Raw genomic sequence first — 22,391 nt, 5'->3', positions numbered from 1 at the left:
TTTTTTTTTTTTATTTATTTATTTTTTTTTTTTGGCATATAAAAGTATTAATGACTGCTTTAATATTCGAGAAATAGTTGTTTTTATACGCTCTCGGGAAGGTTACAATTGGGCTATTGCCCTCGGCACGCCTCGGGGCAATAGCACAATTCTAACCTTCCCTTGAGCGTATAAAAACAACTATTTCTCTCAAATCAGTCATTTTTTACTATAATAGATAGGACAAACATATTAAGAGATGACACAACAATATTTCATTCATAGTATCATACATAATCATTAATATTTATTTCCATTTTAAAATCAACAATCTTCTTTTTTAAGAGTCCAAAGTCGGCACCAGACTATTAAAAGCATGACACAATATCAGATTTTGAGCAACAGTAATAAGCAATATTATACAGTTACAATGTCATCAATTCATGACTGTCTTTCAAAGAAACATTTCTTTGAAATACAAAATGAGAGGTACCCTGCAAAGTAGTAGAATTAATGAGAAAATACAATAAGTTATCTTGACTATTTAACCTTCTTGGTTACTCAATATCAGAGAAATAGCACCATAAGAGCAGCATATCTATCAAATTTCAACAATATTTATAAATATGTTAGAAAATAATGAGATCTTGGTTTACCTGCCAGGCATTTCAGTGTGTCTTCCTTTCACCAAATTAAAAGTATTCTGAAAGCATACTAAACAATAATTTCAGTTAAAAATAAGACATTAAGATATATATATATATACATTGAAAAGCTAAACGAAACGAAAATTTAAAAAACTTTAAAAATTTCTGAGAAAAATCATTCTGATTTTAAGTAATAGATTAAACATCAATTATCTTCAAAATGATAAGTTTTCAGTAAATGAAAAATATGAGGAAAATAAATAAATCACACTATACCCAGAGCAAATAATTTACAAATACCATTTACTAGATTGAGTCAACTACTTTCCCAGTTAAGAAACCAGTCACGAGGAAGATCTTCCAGAGAGAAGCAATAACAAAGATACTGTGGGTATCTTTAGAATAAGTAAAATTCATCCCCAACTCTATGATGCTCAAATTATCAACAATGAGCGTAGAGGGGGAAGCATCCTATTCAAAAGGTCTGCATAGAACTCAATATAGAATTCTTAAATGTGGAAGTTAGGTGTTCAAACTTGCAATATATCTTTACAGAAGTAATCCAATATTCTTGATAGAATAAAATTGTGGAATACATAAGAAAAAGGAGACAAAACAATTATCAGTACATGTATTTTAAACAGCAGCTACAACTCTAGCTTTTTAACAGTGCATGTACAAGCATACAACACATCAAAAATAAAATCATCATTAAACTAACAAAATACATGAATATATTTAAACGGAGGTAGTGCTATCATTAAATTATATAAAAACCCATTCACAAATAATCCTAACCTATACTAGGAATAAAAAATATCACAGAAATGCATACATGAACATATTTTTTTAAGTACATGTACAATAAAAGCTTTATTTTCTCATGTAGCCACGGGCCATGTTGCGTAAAGACATATGAAGTGTGGTAATTCCATTTAGATTTGTTCAATTACATGTACGTTCTGCCTTAATGAAAACGTAAGATCAAAGCATTTGTTCTGACTGCGGAGATGGCTGATAAAGCAATTACCTCCTGAAAAACATACAACAACTGTTTATAACTTGAATACAGATAAGTAAAGGTTTACCAGCAGTGCTTCAATAATTTCACCGACCAGCATTTGCACAAAAGAAGCAAATTACTTCAAGATGCTATAAACTGGCGTATAGCAACTTCAACCTCCATTCCAAATCAGAAATATATGGAATATGACAGACTTTCAAACTCATATATCCATAAATACTCTCCCCTGCCCCGTGGATAAATTTCTGGGCTAACATCGAGGAGAAAGAATGACTCCATATCAAACGCTATTTTTCCATGATTTTCTTTCTTTCTTTAGCATTCTTTTACTGGACATGTAAAATATTACTTCTAGTTACCTCTCGACCAAGAGAAAGAAGGTTGTGCACAAACAAAATAATGAGTAAAAAAATGACTCCATATCAAATACTGATCGTGAAAGTTCAATCATTTCTTTAAGAATGTTCTAACATATTATATTTTGTCCCCTCCCCAATCCACAAGAAAAAAAGGTCGTGGACTAACAATGAGATGTGAATTAGGGGAACTCCAATTCAAATACTGAAGAGAGCCCCATGATCTTCTTTTTCAAACAGTCTTTGAATGTACATCTTCAGACTATAGAGGGCAGTCTTCAGGCATTATACATCTGAAATCGTGTAGTACCATTCCTGCCGGGCATTTACATCCTGGTATGCAGTTCTCCAGTTGATTACATTCTAAAGAATCTTCTATTGTGTTCACTGTTGAGCAAGTCTGTACGCAGGATGGCGTACACTCGTTGTAAACGGCTCCTTCTGGACAAGAAATTGCTGAAAAAATACAAATGAGGAAAAAATACTAAGAATACACATAATAGACTGTGTACAAAACATTTTCGTTGCAAGTAGGTATATTCTCGGCTAGGAGCCAAAAGACATTTCACTTATATACTCAAACACAAAGTTAGATAGCTTAGCAAAAATATAGTGTCATGAAAAAAGGGGTCTGGAATTGTTGAAAATCATGGTTTTATGGCAGTATGATAGAAATGTCTTTCTAGGACACTGGATTACCGGTAAGGAATATCTATTCTAGGAAATATCTATACTACCATATTTAGACTTAATATTACCATAATTTGTCATTTAAATATGTCGAAATTACACATTTTTGTTCACCATTGGGACTTATGCATTCCCGATGGATCTTTCTGTGCTATTACAATTTGCTACGTTACCTGGACACCCTGCTGCCTTTGAACACATGATATATCTTTGTAATCATTTAAAATGAAGCACATTGTCAATGGAGACACAAAAAATTGCAGATGGAATAAATCGAACTTGATTTACAATTCTCATATCTATTTAATTATTGCATGGACTAAATTACATTTGGGCTCTCACTGCGGGCATATTTCATTTCTGAAATCTGGTCTTCTAAACATTTAAATTCAATTTTTATTCTACGGCATATTGAAGGTAGGCCTACTTTTCTTTAAATTAAAATTTTCTTTAGAATTAGAATGCAAATCCAGGTTTTGAATCTTAGTGATATAAAAGTCATGTTGTAATACTATGTTGAGGTTGCTCTTTATTGTTCACCCCTCATTCTTGTAATTCCTTTCGTCTAATTGCTTTGTATTGTTTCTTATTGATGACGATCTGTTGTTTATATATTTCATGTACATATACTTCTTATTGAGATTGGAAATTAAGACTGAACTGAACAGAAATGAAATATCGGATAAAAGCAGGAAAAGAAGAATTTCAATAAGAAAAAACATTTCTAATCAAAATAACAACCCAGCTGGATCTAATGCTTCCTAAGGAGTTCTCTCTAAAACAAATTGAAGGAAAGAGTTAAAGTAAAAATCTCCTTACCACAATAGTTGTCTCTTTGCCAGTCTATCATGATACCTTTCTTTCTGGCTTCATGAGAATAGGCTGTTAATACATCACAGAGACAGCGCTCCTGGGCAGGGCAGGCACACAGATCATACATACAAGCCTCAAAGAAAGGCAGAGGTGGGACTAATGCATGTGCAGCAGCAAACGGTTCTTCCTGTCGATTGGAAATAGAGAAGAAAAAACATAGAGAGGAGATTTGTTTGCTGTTGATGAAAACAAAGCGCCATCTACTGTTCAAAAAAAGGTAAAGGTGGGACTAATGCATGTGCAGCAGCAAATGGTTCTTCCTGTTGATTGTAAATAGAGAAAAAAGGAGTAACAAAAATAGAAAGGAGTTATTGCTACACAAAAAGATGAAAACAACTTAAGGGGAATTCACCCTTTATTTACACGAGTGGAAACAGAAAAATATGTGAAACAGATTTGTGGAAAACTTTACATTAATTGGACAAGGACTGTTTGAAAATTCAGACATTTTACAAGTTGAGATTACTTAAAAGGGGGAAAACTAACATCAGACTTCATGAAAATGAAATTGTTGTAGACATGGAGTGCTCTCCTAATCAAAAATCCTCTTAACTGGAATTGGGTTTGAATAGAATTGGATTTGAAATGGGATTGTGAATTTAATTGAAATGGAAATGGAATTGACATCGGAATGTAAATTGAATTTAAATGGGAAAAAGAATGGAACTGAACTGGATTTGAATTGGAAGCTAAAATTGAAACAGAAACTCACCTTGAGTATGCTGCATTTTTCCCTAGCCATGAATTCCATGTCAGCGTTATCGTTTCTGACGCAAGGGGTCTGTTCTACGCTCTCTTGACATGAACATTCAGCGTAATCGCCTACCAAGTAAGTGTTTCCAAACTCAGATGCAGTGCCACACAGTGTTCCATTAGAAGCCCTGTTATACATAAAACAAAGAGGTGTTATGGTCTAGTGGATAGGTCGCTGGACTGTGAACCACAGGGTACAGGATTCAAATCCCTGCTGCAGCACTAACATCCTTTGGAAAGATATTAAGCTACATTTGGCACACTTGACCAAGGTGAGGTAAATGGTTACCTGCCAGGAATACATTCCTAACAGTGCTAGAGCGCCATAATGGCGGCCATGCTAAAGCCGGAGTAATAATCGTGGAGCACCAGGAGTGTCAAGCCTAACAGACATCATTGCTATAAAAGAGTCCACTATTATAATAATATAATAATAATAATAATAATCTTTTAAAGTCCACTCCAAATTTTAATAAACCAAAAATTGAAATCCTTTTTGCCCAATTGATCGTGAGTCCAGCACCACTGAGCAGCACCAGATTGACGTTGCTCCATCCCTTTTTTTGAACGCCAAACAAGGTAGCAGCAACTCCCGTCTTTTAACGTCTTTTGGTATGATGCGGCCGAGGTTCGAACCCATGACCTCCCGGTTGTGAGGCGGACGCTCTACTGACTTAGCCAACATACCGGTCATAATAATAATAATAATAATAATAATAATAATAATTATAATAATTATTGTTATTACGAGTGCCATTATTGAGTTACATATGGGAATAAAGATGGTTTAGTTTTTTTTACAGGTAAAGTGCATTCGAAATAAATATTGTGCAATGTAAAAGTCCCAAATAAGTCTCATGGTTCGATATCTATATCAAGTTTGATAATCATCATCACAAACTAACTTGCAATTGGTTTCATTGTAATCATACATAGAAAATGAAAGTGAACTCAACCCAAAAAATTAATTGCTAGAAAAAGGGCTAAGCATGGAGTAAATTGATTTTGATATCACTCATTATGGTTGTGGGTCTGGACTTGGTCCAGTCTTGATCAACCCTCTCCAGTGGTGAATATGAAAGAGGCATGCGTTATCTTGAAAGGGACCTACCTGAATTCATCATCAGGGTTACCATTGTAATCACCACACAATCCACAGAGAAGTCCTTCCCATATCCCATCAGCTACAACCTCGGCAAAATGAGATCCATCCCACGAAAGAGATATACCAATGTTTGTATGAACCACTACCATGAGACCTGTATAAAGGGGAAAAATACAGTATAAACATAACAATTAATCAGAGAGTATGTTTGACTTAGAACCAAAAGAAAGAGCACACAAAAGGCAAATTTTCCTTATATGCCATCAACAACAACTTCACCAAAGTGTGCTCCATCCCATGAAATACTTAAATGAGAGCTCTAAAGAAAGGAAAACAAACATTATTTAAAGTCAAAGAACTAAAAGAACAAGCAAGAGAGAACTATTTATATCCTTGTGTTCATCATGCAATTGCACAATACAATCAACCCCCCCCCCCAAAAAAAAAAAAAAAAAAAAAAAAAATATATATATATGAATTAAAAAAAAAAAAAAAAAAAAAAATACCGATAAATAAATCAATTAATTAAAAAATCTAAAAAATCAGGGACACAGGAGAATTTCCAAATAGCCAAAACCTTACCTAATTTTTGTATACTGAATTCAGGTTCATTGAGGTACGGCAAAGTGATTTCTTCTTTGTTCAGTCTTACAGCAAAGTCTGGTAAGAGGTCGATGGTCACATTATGAACCTTGAATGATACCAGCTCCGTCCAGGATACAGCATATGTTTCCTTTCCGTTGTTCTGTACTATGATCTACAGGAGAGTGAGCATAATAACAATAAAAATATTAATATGCCGATGGTCACATTATGAACCTTGAATGATACCAGCTCCGTCCAGGATACAGCATATGTTTCCTTCCCATTGTTCTGTACTATGATCTAAAGGATATAATGATAATAATAATACAAATATTAATATGTCTTTTTTACCCAGGACGCATTATTTTTTCTGCGGCACAGATTAGGGTTGGGTGCGTGTTAAGCCTATGGGAAACTTTAGGGTTAGGGTTAGGGTTAAATCAAGACCTCTTTTAACAAAAAAAGCCCCAATCTGTGCCACAGAAGAAAATATTGCACCCAGGGTAGCCTCATTAGTATTAATAGTGTTCTCTCTGAGGGCCCTGCAATCAGTATGGCAAATGTAGATTAATGTCTTGCCAAAAGACATTAGTTCCACGGCGGAACTCGAACTGCGAACCATGTGATCCACACTCCGGTGATATATCTACTACACCACGACACCTCTACATCAAAGGAAGCCTATAGTTCAACAGGAAAATTGATTATCATGTGGATTGGATGTTAAGATTAGGATCTTGCAAATTTGGCTCCGGAGATGTACAGATATAGTCTGGAGATGTCAACGGACTGTGGATAACAAGTTTCGTGGTTGGAGTCCAGCCATAGCACTAATGTCCTTTAATTGGCAAAGCATTAATCTTCATTTGCCACTCTCCACCCAGGAATAGTAAGTGTGTACCTGGCAGGATTTTTTTTCTTGAATGCACTGAGTTGGCGAAGCTAAAGCTGGGGTAATTATATCCAAAGTCCTTCGGAAACACGTAAAAGTGTCATATTGTAATGTGATATGAGCTATACAAGAACAGCATGTTATCTTCATTACTTTTATTATTATCACCATCATCATCCTCATCAGCATAATCATCACCATCGTCATTCATCATTATTATCAATAATATTATACACCTTTTAAAATTCATAAACTCAAATATTTCATACCTTCTTTCTCAAAAATCAATAATATTTAAACAAAATTTATGGAAGAGAAGGTTTACAAACCTCAAACTGATTAGTGCTGCAGTCTTTACTGAGTGTGTAGGTGCAAGTTCCTTGGAAGTCATGGAATACCTTATCAAACGTTCGGTAGTGAGGATCTCCAAAGACTATGCACGATCCCATTTCTGTAGCACAAAATTCAAGGAAAAGGAAAGAAAAAAGAACCAGAAAATGCAGTGTTAACACATTTGGTTGAACATGTATATAGTCAAGACTAGAAATCAGATGAATGCCTATACAAATTATTCTCAAGCATCATCACAATTCACCTTATATTCAAAGGCCTAGAAATAACAGTCCAAAATAAAATAACAGTTTTGCAATGAAAGGCTCTGTAGTTAAGGCCAATTGATGCAACTATAGGAGCAACATATCTCTTGTGTTCGAGAGTGCTCTTGCTCCAGGCTTAAATGACTGAAGGTATTCTTTTAAGGGTAATAGAATAGTAGCACAAATAAAGATAATGCAAAATTCTTGAAAATCAGAAATTTTATTCACAAAGTTGTTGAGCCACTGTGTTAGTTCTTGATTAGCATTATCATTACCTAAACCTAAACCTTCATCAAGATATAACCAATAAGAACTGTCAATGCACTCGGGATGTGCCTTTTTCTGTCACTGCATTCCGAGAATATCTTACTTTCCAAAAGGTTCAAAGTGTGTGTTTATCATCTGATAAGCATACATCTATCTATTAATTTCCCATAGCTTGGAGGCTGTTGAGGCAATAATGAAATGGACATTTAAACACAGGTTGTTCATAAGTTCTTGTCGTCAGCTGTTCTAGTTAGCTGCTCAAATGTCATGCCCGCCCACTGTTATCTGTCCATGTCTTAGTTGGTCTGCCCCTCTTTCTTCTCCAATCAGTTCCTCCTTGCAAGATGGTGTTTGCCAATCTATTCCTTCATCTAGTTACATGCCCAAACCACTGTAGCTGTCTTCTTTTCACAATTGTGATGAGGAGATCATGTATAACTAATAAAAAGACTCATAAAAACTATTTATAAAGACTCACTTGGCACACACTCTTCACAACATCCATCGGGTGCCATCTGTACCTCATCTCCCTGTAAAAGACAAAACAGGAAATTCATGATGACTGAAAGAAAAGATCCTAAGTTTAAATTATTTCTAAGTTGGACTTAAAAGTTATGGAAAGCCGTTAGCATCTTGGAAAATATGTTGTAAAAGTTATTTCAAACGGCATAAAATGTTGATTCAAATCATTCATATTTTCTATTATTAATAAGATTTCATGTTCTTGATGAGGAATTTATGAAAATTCAAAAATACTTTAATTTTTGCTTTTGAATATATTTCATTTTAAGGCTACAAATGGCTCTCCACAATATTTAAGACCAACTTAGAGTTAAGTTCGACTTAGGATCTTTGTGAAACACCCCCCTGTTCTTATGAAATAAGTTTCATAAACTTACATATTGAGAAAAAATAAGAAATCCTCTAGACTTTTGTAAAACAGAAATGAAAGTCTAGACATTCCATAAAAGGGATTAACATGACATTCTACATAGAATGACAAAGAAGGTCCATAATACATTCTTATGTGACTTAGTATAATTCATTGATTGGATGTTTTGATACCATGTGTTTATAGCTAATAACACAGCTAAAAAACCACAGTACTCTGGCTAAGACAGTTCAGAGGTAACACAGGAAACAGGACATTTTACAAACTGTTTGTGTGCTTGGCGAAACAATAAATTATCTTTAATAGCTTAATCTTCCTAAAACATTAATTATGATACACCAAATTTCACTATGATATTAGGCAAGAAACTTTCCAATATTCTTTTTTTTAGTAAATGTAAAACCATTGACATATTGTCTACCTGAACTGGGTGGTTCCCGTAATAAACCCTGGAGAAATGAAAAATTCAGCACTCTAAGGGTTTATGCATTCATTTATTTATTTATTTCAGTCCTCTATATACAGGGTAGCAATTGCAATATTGAGTACCACTCTACCAAGCGGTCCTGTGTCATTATATTATATTGTCTACACTATGTTATGACTCACCCCAAGACAGTTTAAGACCGGGCACTCGCGTCTTGCACAGCGAGGGTTTCCCCCCTCACAGATGCACTCCTGGCATCCTATCATGAAACTCCCCCCAGATGGAATGGCCTCACCCTGGAATGTACATGGCAGGTTATCTAAGGTCAAAGGTTAATGAGAAGACATTATTATCATGACAGATACAAAAGAAGAAATGTTTATCACGACAGATAAAAAGAAATCATTATCATGACAGATAAAAAGATGAGATTATTATCTCAACAGATAAAAATAAATTATCACCACTGATAAAAAGATGAAATTATTATCATGACATATAAAAAGGAGAAACTATTATCATGAAGGATAAAAAAGGAGAAATTTCCAGATTTGCATAGCATTCTTGGACAGACACATGAACCATAATTGTTGTTTTAATGACATTTCATTTATTGAAAATGTCTTCAGCAAAATAATGTAAGTGAGATATTTTAAAACAAGCAACTTTGTGAAAAGACATGGATGCTAACATTGCAAGTGGCTGTTTCTTAACAACAAATTTGCATCTTGCAATTGATCCAGAGATAATATTTGTTGTGCCTTTTTAGTTCAAATCAGAATTCTGGAACATACTTAGTTGGAGAGCGCCAGCACAATGTTTACAGCATTCACCCTCTCCTTGAATCTGATCATCGACAGGGCAGTCTGGCTCTGGACAAGAGAAGGATTGACACCTCACAGAACCATCCTGTGAAAGCGAGAGAGAGAGAGAGAAGAGGAATCGTCATTGTTGGTCAAACAGTTTGTGAGCGTCAAGTAACAACGCCTGGCTGGAATGCTCCCCAGGGAGTGGAGATTGTGCACACAGTGTGTGTTGGCAAGCACTGAATCCAATGACCGGGGTAATAGTAAATCTGTAAAGCGCTTAGAGACATTGTATTAAGCTCTATATTATTATTATCTATTAGTAAAATCAAGGTCTAGATGGCAAGTCAGTGGACTTTATCCTCTTGGATTCAAATCTCTGACATGCCACTATATACTGTCCTTTGGCAAGAAATAAATCTACACCTCATCATGCTGGTAAATGTTTACCCAGAAAGAAAAACAAATCCATAATGTATTAATCCCTTGTCTACTTGAACCGCATGGATCCTGTATTAAGTCTATGGGAATGAGATGATTTAGTAGTCAACAGGTTAACAAAGGCTCTGAAAGCTGCTACAGTCAAACCTGTCTATAGCGACCGCCGAAGGGAAACACAAAAAGTGGTCTTTGTAGACTGGTTCTTTTAGTACATGTTTCAATGAGAAACCCATTTCAAGGGAAACAAAAAAATGTGGTTATTGTAGACAAGTGGTCTTTGTAGACAGGTGGTCACTAAAGCAGGTTTGACTGCATATGAATATCAACTCATATCATTTAGGCTAACTTCTTTTAACTCTTCCAAGTAAACACTGTGAAACAGTGTTATATCAATAAGAGTGCAATATTTGAATATGGTTCACTGTATGAATGGCACATGTAGGTGGACAAGGTCAAGGTATTTTGTCCTGTATATTAATGGCCATCATTATCATCATCATTTATCAAAGTCAGCTATTTACTTCTAACAAGGGGTTTACTGACCTCCCTCCCTCCACTTCTTCTCCTCATTTGGGCATATATTTCTGCCTTTTTGCGAATTTAGGTTGAAGTATTGCCATCTAAACCTCTGAAGGCAATATTTAAACAATATTGAACGGATATTTTGCACCCAAAACCCTTGAACCGCAATTTTACCACTACCTGTCTTTACCTTTAAGTTAAAAAATATTAATAACTCCATAATGCTTGGACTTACAGCGCAGGTGCAGTTGGTGCAGACATCCCCCATGGGAATAAAGACCTCATTGTCCAACACCAGTCTCCCATCAAACACACAGGCATCGATCTTACAGACGGGGCAGCAGGAGCCGGGTGGTCGGACCTGCCTGATCTGTGGGCAGCCAATGTCCATGCACTCCTGAGCTTCGCATAATAACTCACCAGCCTTCAATATAGAAAAGAAAAAGGTTATTTTCATTGCAATCCCATACAAGCAGCAGTGTTTTCACAATCAATTGACCATTTTCGTAATGTAACCTAACCTGATTCATACATCTTTGTGAAGTGCCTGGATATGAATTATTTAATTCATCTGTTACAACTTCTTGTATACAACACAACGCATTCTGACTATTAAAATATAATAATGTGTAACAGGTGAATGAAATATTTGTATTAAGGCATTTCAGGTGGAAGGTTGAATTTCCATTGCTGTTCGTTTCATTTCATTTATTTATTTCCACGTCAAGATAAAAACAATATTGTTGAATCTTTAAAATACAATCATATATGAGTTATCTAAAGTTGGATTAAAAGCCATTAAGTCAGACTGATTTTCAATGCTTACCATACATAGGCACGTAGAGCACTCATCAGGCTGATGCGATGACCCACTCTGTAAGATCACGTCATCGATCTGACAGGTCATTCTTGAAACCTCGTAATCTTGATGAAAAAAGAAATAAATGCAAACATTTACAGAAATTGTGTTGTAAAACTTGATGAAAAACGAAAACCATCCAATCTTTCCATACTATGTTTTTATACATTGTAAACAAATTTCAACGTTTTCTAAATTCCTTCGTCCCTTTCTTGATCCGCAAATACAATCAAAATGCTACCTGTATTTTACGTTCGTCTTTATTTCTGAAATTTTATTTTTGTAACCTTTCCGGGCAATCACGTTCACTCAAACAGTTTAAAATAATTCACTTATTTTGTTTTATAATAACGTATGAAAATTTCTGTAAAGCTATTTTCTGAAGAATTTCTATGTCAAAGTATATGATATATATTGTGTATGTAAATTTATTTTGATTCTTTGTACGTTTGTAAAATGTGAGCAAAACAAATTTCCAATATTGGACAATAAACTGAAATTTAATTTAATTTAATCATTTAATAGTTAAACAAATACTTTAATCTTCAGGAAAGCTTAAAGTAGGAGTCAAGTTGATCTCATAAATATTTAAATGTATGCACCGGAATCCTTAACCATCGAACGCACACATACTGTACAACTCTGGCTTGTTCCACACCACTGTCCAACCATGGACCCAATCGCAAGTTCATCAACATCCCATTGAAGCATATGACTTTTAAATTTCATACTTTTATAAACTAAATTGTTTTTGAAATAGGCATTCTCACTCACCGACACAGTCAGGGCAACACGCCCCATCCCTGAAGACGACAGACTCTGCTGGGCAGTTGGGTAGCGGGCAAGTAATGGGCTGGCAATTTAGACGGTCATCCTGACAGACGCACTCCATACAGTCATGGGTAGCGGGACTGAATGTTTGGCCATTGGTGTAGTTTGTGTTGTCATATGTACATCCTAACAAGATCGGAAGAAAACAAATATTTGGAAGTTCAATTTGTATCAGAATAGGTATTCAATTTAGAAAATTAGGACTTTTATTCAAACAGACACTCTCCGTTCTATAGTGGTTGGGGCATGAAGGACTGAAAATGTGAATAATCACCTTAGCATCCTAAAAACAAATATAGTGGAATAACACAAATTTGAATTGTGAATCTAGTGGTTAAATGGGAATGTTAATAATACTATTCATACCGGTAATAGAATCTTTTCACATTTGTAATCACACTTCAAAAGAGAACAAATAGTTCAGGAATTTCGGGAAATGAACATCAAAAGAATGAAAAAGTAAATTTAACAGATAAAATGGATATAGATTTAAATTGTACAGTCAAACCTGCATTGGTGGCCACCTCTCTATAAAGACCACATGCCTATAGTGGCCATATCTTTTGTCTCTCTTTAACAAGAAATATGTGTTGTTGGTCCCGTCTACAAAGGCCACCTGTCTAGAGTGGCCATTTTCAAAGTTTCCCTTGAGTGACCTTAATAGACAAGTCTGACTGTATTCACAACATGGATTGGTAGTTGGTTTGATTCACATTTACAAAAATTGAAATCAGGTCGTAAATGAAATCAGATTTGCTTGGAACAGAAAACATAACGGCCTAACCCTTTCATATACTAAGCAAATAAATAGTGTTGGTGAAGTAGATGGGACAAACTATCACTTCCAAGGCGATCTGGATGTACCGGTAGCTATCTTTCCGAAGATAAGCTGAGGAAAGATAGCGTATACATTTAGATCGCTGAGGAAATGATAGTTTGCCATCGCCTGAAACCAAAAGGTGATTTGCTTTATATTCCACATATCATTTCATGAATCATTTCACTGGTAGGGTCTACGAGAAAGACAATCTAACTGTTTTTAGTGCTACGTGAGTACGTATACGCAACATATAAAATTTAATTTGTAATTTGCGCCACACATCGCCGCGGTGGCCGTGGTCACCTGCTGCATTAAAGATAGTACACAGTGTAACAATTTTTTTCTCCCATCCGTGATGGGCGAAACTATCGATCATCACGTGATTAACTTTTGACCAATCGTAGAGCAAGATTATCAGTATGTGGAATATAACAATTGATAACTAACCTTGACACGAGGCACAACATTCTCCATACTCAAACTGCAGGTCTACACAGTCCCCTATGGGACAGATAGGTGTGTTGCATTCTATCTCGGTGTCCTGTAATATATTCAACAAGATATGAAAGAGATTAATTGGGGTAAATAACTTAACCCCAAAATGCATTAAAAATGCATTAAAAAGGCGAAAAAAAGACTGCAAAATGCATTCAAAAGGCTATCCGCCCATTCTGTAACTGGACATTGTGGCGTGCGCATGTAATCCAGCTAACAATGAAAGTTACAAACTGATTCAGCCGAGGACGCATGTTCAACACTGAGTTGCGTCTTTCGGATGGTGACGTTTAAAGGTCGGTCCCCAGACGTAAGTAATCATATCTGATTGATACACGTCTGTAAAAACCCAATACACACACACACATTCAGCTGCAGTTTTATACATTCACCAATGGGAGATATGGTGTGATATTCAACCAAAGACATAAAATTAAACAGAATGAATTCTGTGAGTGAGGTCTACATTCATCAAGCCAACTGTAGTATGAAAGAGGCTACCTTATACCAAAAAATAGGATGTAATTGTGTAATCTACAATAAAAAAAAAATCAATGCACATTGTAAGCACATTCACCACACTTATTTCTACATTATTTTCAAATTTGACACCACTCATTGTGGATCCATGTATAGCTTTTGGTAACATTACTTTAATTTTTTGAAGAATTTTTTTTGGGGTCTAGAATAGCTCTTAGTTTTAACTGTTTTTCCTCTATATTACAATAAATTACTCAGATGATGCATGGCCCCCATTAAGCATGTAGATGTGACCTGATAAAAGACTAAAAATTGCTGCTGAATGTTGTATGCATGTTAATGAGTGAAGAAAGGAAGTCAGGATGGGGGGGGGGCCGTTTTGGGGGGAGAATGTCCTCTGGGTGGTTGTATGGGGGGCGTTTATTGTTCTAGAGGGTAAGTTTCAGCGGTGGGGGGGGGGGGATCGTCTTAGGGGGTAGTTGTCCTGATACGATTATACATGTTAAACACACCTCCACATTATGTGGGATGAAGTGAACTTGAACTTGAACTTGAACTTGAAGTTGAACTTGAAGTGAACAAGTGAACTTGAACTTACGATACATCTGCATGTTGTACATGGATCTTCTCCGTCCTGCCATGTCTGACCGTGGCTGTAGATGGTGCCATCTTGAGCAGTGCAGACGGCACACTGAGGGCAGCATTGCCCAAACGCTTGCAGGGTCTGACTGCAGTAGATGGGAGGACAGCTATCTTCCTCGCAAACCACGTTTCCATTCTGATGAAAAGAATACAATTTAATATTTGATTGATTTTTATTTATTTATGGCAAAAATAACAAAAAAATATAAACTGGCAATGAAATAGATTCATTCACAGGCACATATTGTTTAAAATATTATGTTTAAATATAATTATATTATTAGGTTTTCTACTAAACGTTGTACGTTGTAAGCTAATGCTAACTAAAATTCATCCAAAATCATGGATCACAGATAGCAGAGGTGCGATAGCTCAGTGGTAGAGCAGCGGTCTTGTAAAAGGGAGGCCTCGGGTTTGAAACCAGGTAGAGGCACTAGAGTCCTTTGGCAAACATTAATCCTAATTACCAAGAGAGGACTTAATATCAATGGTCTTCTGATTGCTTACTTACAAGCATTCACATACTCTCTTAGCAGTCAAATGAAACAAAACAATTAACATCTGGCATATGTATCTTCTTCTTCTTATCGAGTCACGACACAAGTCCTGTCCAGTGCTCCACACAGGCTCTGGCACGGCAGTTCACAGCTTCCAGGTCATCTTGGGTGGCATATGTATCATTTTACGGTAGTGGAATAGTATAAAACGACATTCAAAAAGTACCATACCAGTTTCCTTGTCACTTATAAATAAATCAACACTTACAAAGCATTCACATCTTCTGCAGTTGTCATCGTTGGGGCTAAAGCTGGACCCATTCCTATAGAGATTGCCTTCAAACTCACAGACAGTGCAGTCTGGACAGCACACACCCTCTATCTGGACTCCGTGGGTGCAGTTAGAGGTTTCAAGGCATGGTATGGGCACACAGTTGATGATGGTATCCTGTGGTACCGGGGAAAGAAATAGAACAGGATTATCAATATTGCTAGAGTATTCTAACATATAAGTAGTTTACAGAGCACAGAGTAAATTCACGAAGTATTCATTTAAAGCGTATCTGTACTAGTTTATAGGAGGGATTAGGCAGCCCTGTAAGGTCACTGCACAGGTGGTTATCTCATCAACTCAGCTCTCAATTAACATAAGAAAAAGAGGATCATGGGGGACCAATGGTCACCAATTAGGCATTGTTTTCTATATAGAGGGAGCAAGTAGCTACAAGTAGGACAGTGTGGCTTTAATATTTAATGATAAGAACTAGCGCAAACATGAATTCCCCTCCTAAGAATTGTGTAAATGTATCCTGATATGCCATTTTCGCAATTATCATTGTTGTATTTAGTGTGCATTCACCAAATAGCAGTACTGCAGGAACGATGACATAAAAAGGTACATGTATTTTGGGGTGACAGTGCAAGGTTGATACTAGTCCTAAACAAGAGAAGATGAACTTGTGGTACAAATACATTTTTTCAAGGTTTGAAACTTTATTATTCATCACAATCCTTCCATCATCATCATTAATACCTCTACCCAATCTCCAGTAGTGTTTCGTAATCAAAATCACCACCATTATCTTTTCTCTTCTACCATCCCCATTCCTCCTTTATATAAATGACTAACATCGTCCCCACCATCAACACCAGTATCATCACCACTATAACAATCATCATCATCCTCCTCATCATCATTACCATCATCATTATCATCAATACCACAATATCCACCAATGTCATTTGACATTAACATCATCCTCTTCAATGCCGATACCACCCCAATTAGCATCACCATCCAACTATCTTCATCACCCCAATCACCACCACCACCACCACCACCACCACAATCATCATCATCATCACCACCACCATCAACATCATCATTCTCCACCTCCACCACCATCATCATCATCACCACCTCCACCACCACCAACACCATCATCACCTCCACCACCACCACCACAATCATCATCATCACCACCATCACCATCATCATCATTACCACCACCACCATCACCTCCACCACCACCACCACCACCATCGTCATCATCATCATCATCTATGAGTGATGACATCTTACCAAACAGGTGCACTCTTGACATGGATCAGATGATGAAATCCAAGACTCCCCACTCCTATGTTCACTACCATCATCACTACGGCAGAAAGCATCTACAGATACAGGTAAAGGACAACATCAGTTTACTTATTATCAACCCTTTGACATATTTACTCCCAAAACTAATCAGAGAATCCTCCCATGGTGATACATACTATCATCAAGTTTGAAGTTCATACCGGAAGTGGTTCTCGAGATATTACAATAGTGAGAAAGCAGGATAGACGGTGGACTGACTACACGAAAAAACACAATGCCTCCAGCACCACGTTTGGTGGGTAGAGGCATAAAAATGTTTGGTAACAGTAACAATGAGAGTGGGTTGTGGTACTTGTACAGCAAAAATAGTTATGATTTCTTACTATAGATCAAATGAAAGAGGAGCTTGAAAGATATTATACATCACAGGGTTAATGATTCACGTTCGACCAATTGCAACTCCAACAATTCATATCCTTTTTATTCTTAAGTTGATGTTGCTAAGCTTTCAATGATCTGTTTCTCTAATGGACTTCCTCTTTAGGGCAACATGATGATGAGTCTTACCGGCACAAGATGGGCAGCATTCTCCAGCCACCGTGGTAGTCACTGGACAGTTGAGCATTGGACATTGCTCCCTCTCCGTGCACTGTACTGATCCTTTCTGTAATGTGCATGAACAAATAAAATATGATCCAGCACCCCAAAATCACTAGAGATGATTTCTCAGTTAGGTCCAATTCTAAAGGAACAGATTCTCAGCTTCAAAATGATATATAATAACTCACAATTGGATGTCCTAACCAATTGAAAAAGGAGGAGGTTGTGACTCTAGTATTATACAAGCATCATATTGTAACATATACATGTACTTCTTCCTTTTTTATTCTCATTGAATTAATGTAGATGTTAATCAAGCAAGGAATTTTGTGAGCCTTCAATAATGGCAAGATTTATCCAAATTAAAAGTTTCACATAGCAATCTTTCCGTAAACACCAGGAAAAAATGACAAACAAAAGTATAACTGTTTTAAAACAGCAAAGAAAGGATTCATACTATGAGTGATAAGCCATATAGTAGAAGAACTTACATCACAATGACATGTCTTGCATGAATCAAGGGCTGGATTGAAGTATTCACTATCGGGGATGATCTGACCCAAGAAATAACAATCTGTAAAAAAACAAATATGGAATAGGAAATTGATGAATATTTTGAAAAACACACAGCACAGTAGTTTCATATCTAGCAAAGATACATGTACATGTCAGGATTTTAATGTTTCAAAAGAAGAGACCTGGGCCTGTATTCAATTCAATACTTACGTACAAATGTAAGCTTTTTACTTAGTATTTGGTTTAGATAAAATACTTAGCCAATTTTGGTATTCAATTCACACTTTTGGCTAAGTATTTAACTCTAAATCTAAGCCAACTCCATACCACACTTAAGCCAATTAGTTGGATGCCTTCATTGGCAGGCATATGGTTTTCTTACGCAGTATTATAACCTGCGCACAATTATATCAGCACGCATTTATTGCAATGCATCAATTGCGCATTACTTTTGATTGACCGTGTGACGTCACAATGCTTTTTAGTAAGTATTTTACTTAGATTTTGTCTTACGTAAGTATCAGTCTAAAATGCGATTTGAAAACGAGATAAGTAAATTACTTAACCTAGCCATTTACTTAGTAAATTTCTTACTTATGCAAAGTATTGAATTGAATACCGGCCCAGAAGATTGCATATATATGTGTACCTCTACATGTACTTAAACAATAGAAACAATGTAAATTAAATTCAATGCTCTGATTACATGTGAATAATGAATGGAAATTTGTTTTGCTTACGTGAATATTATTAACAATATAAGTTGTTAACTCTTCCTAACATAAATGTAGCTATTAAAACTATAATTGAAATATCTTTGTTGAAGTGGTATTCATAGTTACGGACTTTGAGAATCACTTTGGGAATAAAACCCTTTCTCTGCTTCAGTTTATATTGTTCTCATTTCATGAATTGAAAATCATACAGAGTGTAACAATTCAACAAGAGAATGTATTTAGAATGGTTTTTCTTTAGCATTTAGAATTACTGCTGTTGGTCAATTTTCGATTTCAAAATGCAAAGCTGACCATGGAATGAAAAATTTTAAAATGTTTTATATACAGTGCAAATGTTCAACAAAATGGCACTTAGAATTATTATAATTAAATATCAATCCCTCTTCACTCTTCACTATCACACTATCCCGTACCTTCACATAGAGGGCAGCATTCTCCTGGCGGATGATAGGGGGCGCTACACTGGACGTTGCAGCTGGTTGGCTCACAGATGACGTCTCCGCCAAGACAGATACAAGAATCACACTTATCAAAGGCAGACTTGAACGTGGCTCCATAGGAGAAACCGAGACCATTGTAGTAACATCCTGCAAACATTCACAACATGGTGGTAGTTATACAGTAGGCTTGCGGGTGCACCATGCGAGAGAGAGGGAGGATTGAAAAGTCCTGAAAAGGACTCTCGGTAATCTTTCTTGAGGGTTTGTAGTCCTGAAAGGACTGTTTGGTATAGTCTTGAAAAAGACTGTTGGTTATCTTTCTTAGCTTATAGTTCTAAGGAGAACTATAGTGCTTGGAGAGGATGAGTGGCGGGAGTGGCTCGACGTTTCGAACAGGTTGACTATCCGCCGTCAGGAGTGGTAGTTATAGTTATAGTAGTGGAAGTTATAGTAATAATAATAATATAAACATTTATATTGCACATATAGCCATCCCAGGGGAAGCTAAAGGGGCCTACAAAGTACTATAATTCCCCTCGCTTTAGCCCAGCTGCCCTAACTTGCTTGAAGCATTTAAGGAATAAATTCCTACCAGGTATACATTAACTACACTTCGATGAAGAGTGGGAAATATAAATTAATGTCTTGCCAAAGGACATTAGTGCTACGGCAGGGCTCGAAGAGCGAACCATGTGATCCACAGTCTGGTGACAAATCTATTAGACCACGGCACCTCTATACTACCTCTCTATATTAATCATGTAATATATTATATATATGATTGATTGTTGTAAAGCGCATAGAGAATTTATCATAATGTGCTGTATAAATATGACTTTATCATTATTATTATAATAGACAACAAAGTACAAAGTTAAAAATTTAAGTAGCTGTAATAGAAAAATGTAGCAGCACTAACTGATGCATCAGAGGGCAAATGGAAGAGTGGTTGAAAATCTAAAATTTTATCACATAGAGAAAGTACCACATCATTAGGATATGGAACTAAATGCCCTTTTATTATTTTTTAATCAATCATCTTGAAGTTCATAACACAACATATAAATCATATATTGTTAAGTACATGTTCATGTATAAAGTACAACATAAAATGAACTTACCATTGCAATCTGGACAACACTGGCCTCTAACATGGACTGGGTTGTTACAGTTAAACTCGCACTGCTCTCTAGCACACTGTACCTCACCAGTATTCTGTTGAACCATGAAACGATGATATTAAAATTATGATTAATAATGATAAATGTGGGGGTAACAGTGTTGTAGTTTGATTTTCGGCTCCCAGGAACAGATGATGCCAAATACTAAATAAATAATAAAGTATGAGATCTACCACATAAGGAAACCCTTCATTACAATCCACTAACTTACATGACCACTGCTGATGCAGATTTGAAAATTGTGGGAAAGAAACATGACGATCGCACAGATTTCCTGAAACAGGGCTGTCAAGACTTTTTCGAAAACTAAGAGGTGTTTAAATACTCACCAAACATGTGCATGTTAAGCAGGTATCTCTTGGGTCATTCCACGTTGTCTCGTACTGATGAAGTAAACCATACTTATCCACACAGCCAGGAACTGCACTGATACACTTCGGACAGCATTCACCAGGGAGCTGAACCCTCTCATTACGAGAGCAGTTTAGAGGAGGACAGTCAAATGGACGGCATTCCACAACACCTTTCTGTATTTGAGAATAGACAAGAACAAAAAAACATGTTAAACGTAACATTACTCTAAAGAAAACTAAAATTATAAGGTAATATTGCTGCTTCACTTCTTTATATTTCTTTTCCATTTGTTGAGGGGCCTAATGTGAGCAGTGCAATGCTGCATACTTATATAGGGGTGACATTACACAATACCTTTCTGTATTTCAGAATAGACAAATAATGATAATATTAAAAACGTTACTTATAACGCGCTTACCACCAAAGTCTCTAAGCGCTATAACAAACAAAATAGATAAACAATTACATATTAAACAAAACAAAAAAGTGCAAATAAACCTACAAATTACAATACATATGGAATACACATTAAAGTGAACAGAGTTAATTAATCATCGAAAGCAATTTTGAATAAATGTGTCTTCAGACTAATTTTTAATAGGTTAACAGTTTGACAGTTTTTGACAAGAGTAAAATACATGTGAAATGAATCTAAAGAAAACTAAGATTATAAGGTGTTATTGCTGCTTCACTTCTTTGTATTTCATTTCTTTTTCCCCTGTTTTCTTTTAAGGGACCTGACAATTATGAGCAATGCAAAGGTGGATATTTATAGGAGTAACAATGCACAATACCTTTATGTGTTTCGGATTAAACAGAGGAATATCTGTACATTGTTTATGAGTTGGACTATCTCATCACAATAGCATTTGAGGGCAGTCAAAGGGATGGCATTCCACAACACATTTCTGTGTTTTGTACCGGACAGAATACCACATGTGAATGCTTTTTGTTGATCAGATTTCATCAAGCAGAATAAAAGTGTAATGTAAAAATGTCTCAAAAACTGCCAAAGTAATTCCTGGAAATGGGTCTCTAAAAAGACTAATACTTACACTCTATACACGATACCATAATATCCCATTATTATATATTAGTATATAAAAAATACAGTGTACAAAACAAAATTAAAATTGCCCTGCTACATGACAATGCCAAGGTATTGTAACTCAGTGTACATGAACGTGACAGTTAGGCGGACAACAAAACTTACTTTGCATGTACAAACGCTGCAGTCCAAAGACGCTGCTGTAAATGTTTCACCGTCTTGGTATTCTGCACCCTGGAACTCACAATTATCTATTTTAATACAAATATAGATCAACAAAATATTGGGTTAATAACAACATCATAGTAGTTTAAACATATTTGTGGATTACACCCAGTAAATAAGATCAATTGAAATTTCTTCCAGGAAGCATTACATTTATAAAAACATCAAAGTACATCTACATGTGTGTATATACAGCCCATCAAATCCTGCA

General features: G+C 35.9%; 1 protein-coding gene across 1 annotated transcript in view; it reads right to left on the bottom strand.

Annotated features, from left to right (window-relative positions):
• Nucleotides 1-257: 257 nt before the first annotated feature.
• Nucleotides 258-22,391, bottom strand: part of LOC583085 — a 300,967-nt gene continuing 278,833 nt past the window's right edge. The window contains exons 175-197 of the mRNA XM_030978601.1: nucleotides 22,121-22,206; nucleotides 20,883-21,080; nucleotides 20,494-20,587; nucleotides 19,346-19,519; nucleotides 18,171-18,253; nucleotides 17,647-17,743; nucleotides 17,062-17,153; nucleotides 15,748-15,927; nucleotides 14,939-15,118; nucleotides 13,813-13,906; nucleotides 12,489-12,671; nucleotides 11,682-11,779; nucleotides 11,091-11,279; nucleotides 9,881-9,995; nucleotides 9,269-9,405; nucleotides 8,246-8,297; nucleotides 7,234-7,355; nucleotides 6,247-6,312; nucleotides 6,010-6,118; nucleotides 5,434-5,581; nucleotides 4,282-4,450; nucleotides 3,516-3,696; nucleotides 258-2,462 (exon numbers count right to left, since the gene is read on the bottom strand). Of these exons, the coding sequence (XP_030834461.1) occupies nucleotides 2,269-2,462; nucleotides 3,516-3,696; nucleotides 4,282-4,450; nucleotides 5,434-5,581; nucleotides 6,010-6,118; nucleotides 6,247-6,312; nucleotides 7,234-7,355; nucleotides 8,246-8,297; nucleotides 9,269-9,405; nucleotides 9,881-9,995; nucleotides 11,091-11,279; nucleotides 11,682-11,779; nucleotides 12,489-12,671; nucleotides 13,813-13,906; nucleotides 14,939-15,118; nucleotides 15,748-15,927; nucleotides 17,062-17,153; nucleotides 17,647-17,743; nucleotides 18,171-18,253; nucleotides 19,346-19,519; nucleotides 20,494-20,587; nucleotides 20,883-21,080; nucleotides 22,121-22,206 (3,041 nt within the window). The 3' untranslated portion in view covers nucleotides 258-2,268. The remainder of the gene's footprint in view (nucleotides 2,463-3,515; nucleotides 3,697-4,281; nucleotides 4,451-5,433; nucleotides 5,582-6,009; nucleotides 6,119-6,246; nucleotides 6,313-7,233; nucleotides 7,356-8,245; nucleotides 8,298-9,268; nucleotides 9,406-9,880; nucleotides 9,996-11,090; nucleotides 11,280-11,681; nucleotides 11,780-12,488; nucleotides 12,672-13,812; nucleotides 13,907-14,938; nucleotides 15,119-15,747; nucleotides 15,928-17,061; nucleotides 17,154-17,646; nucleotides 17,744-18,170; nucleotides 18,254-19,345; nucleotides 19,520-20,493; nucleotides 20,588-20,882; nucleotides 21,081-22,120; nucleotides 22,207-22,391) is intronic.

This window comes from Strongylocentrotus purpuratus, unplaced genomic scaffold, assembly GCF_000002235.5.
Source record: "Strongylocentrotus purpuratus isolate Spur 01 unplaced genomic scaffold, Spur_5.0 spur5_scaffold_1, whole genome shotgun sequence".
NCBI lineage: Eukaryota > Metazoa > Echinodermata > Echinoidea > Camarodonta > Strongylocentrotidae > Strongylocentrotus > Strongylocentrotus purpuratus.
The sequence above is the reverse complement of the archived record's forward strand: the minus strand, read 5'-3'. Positions and strand labels throughout refer to the sequence as shown.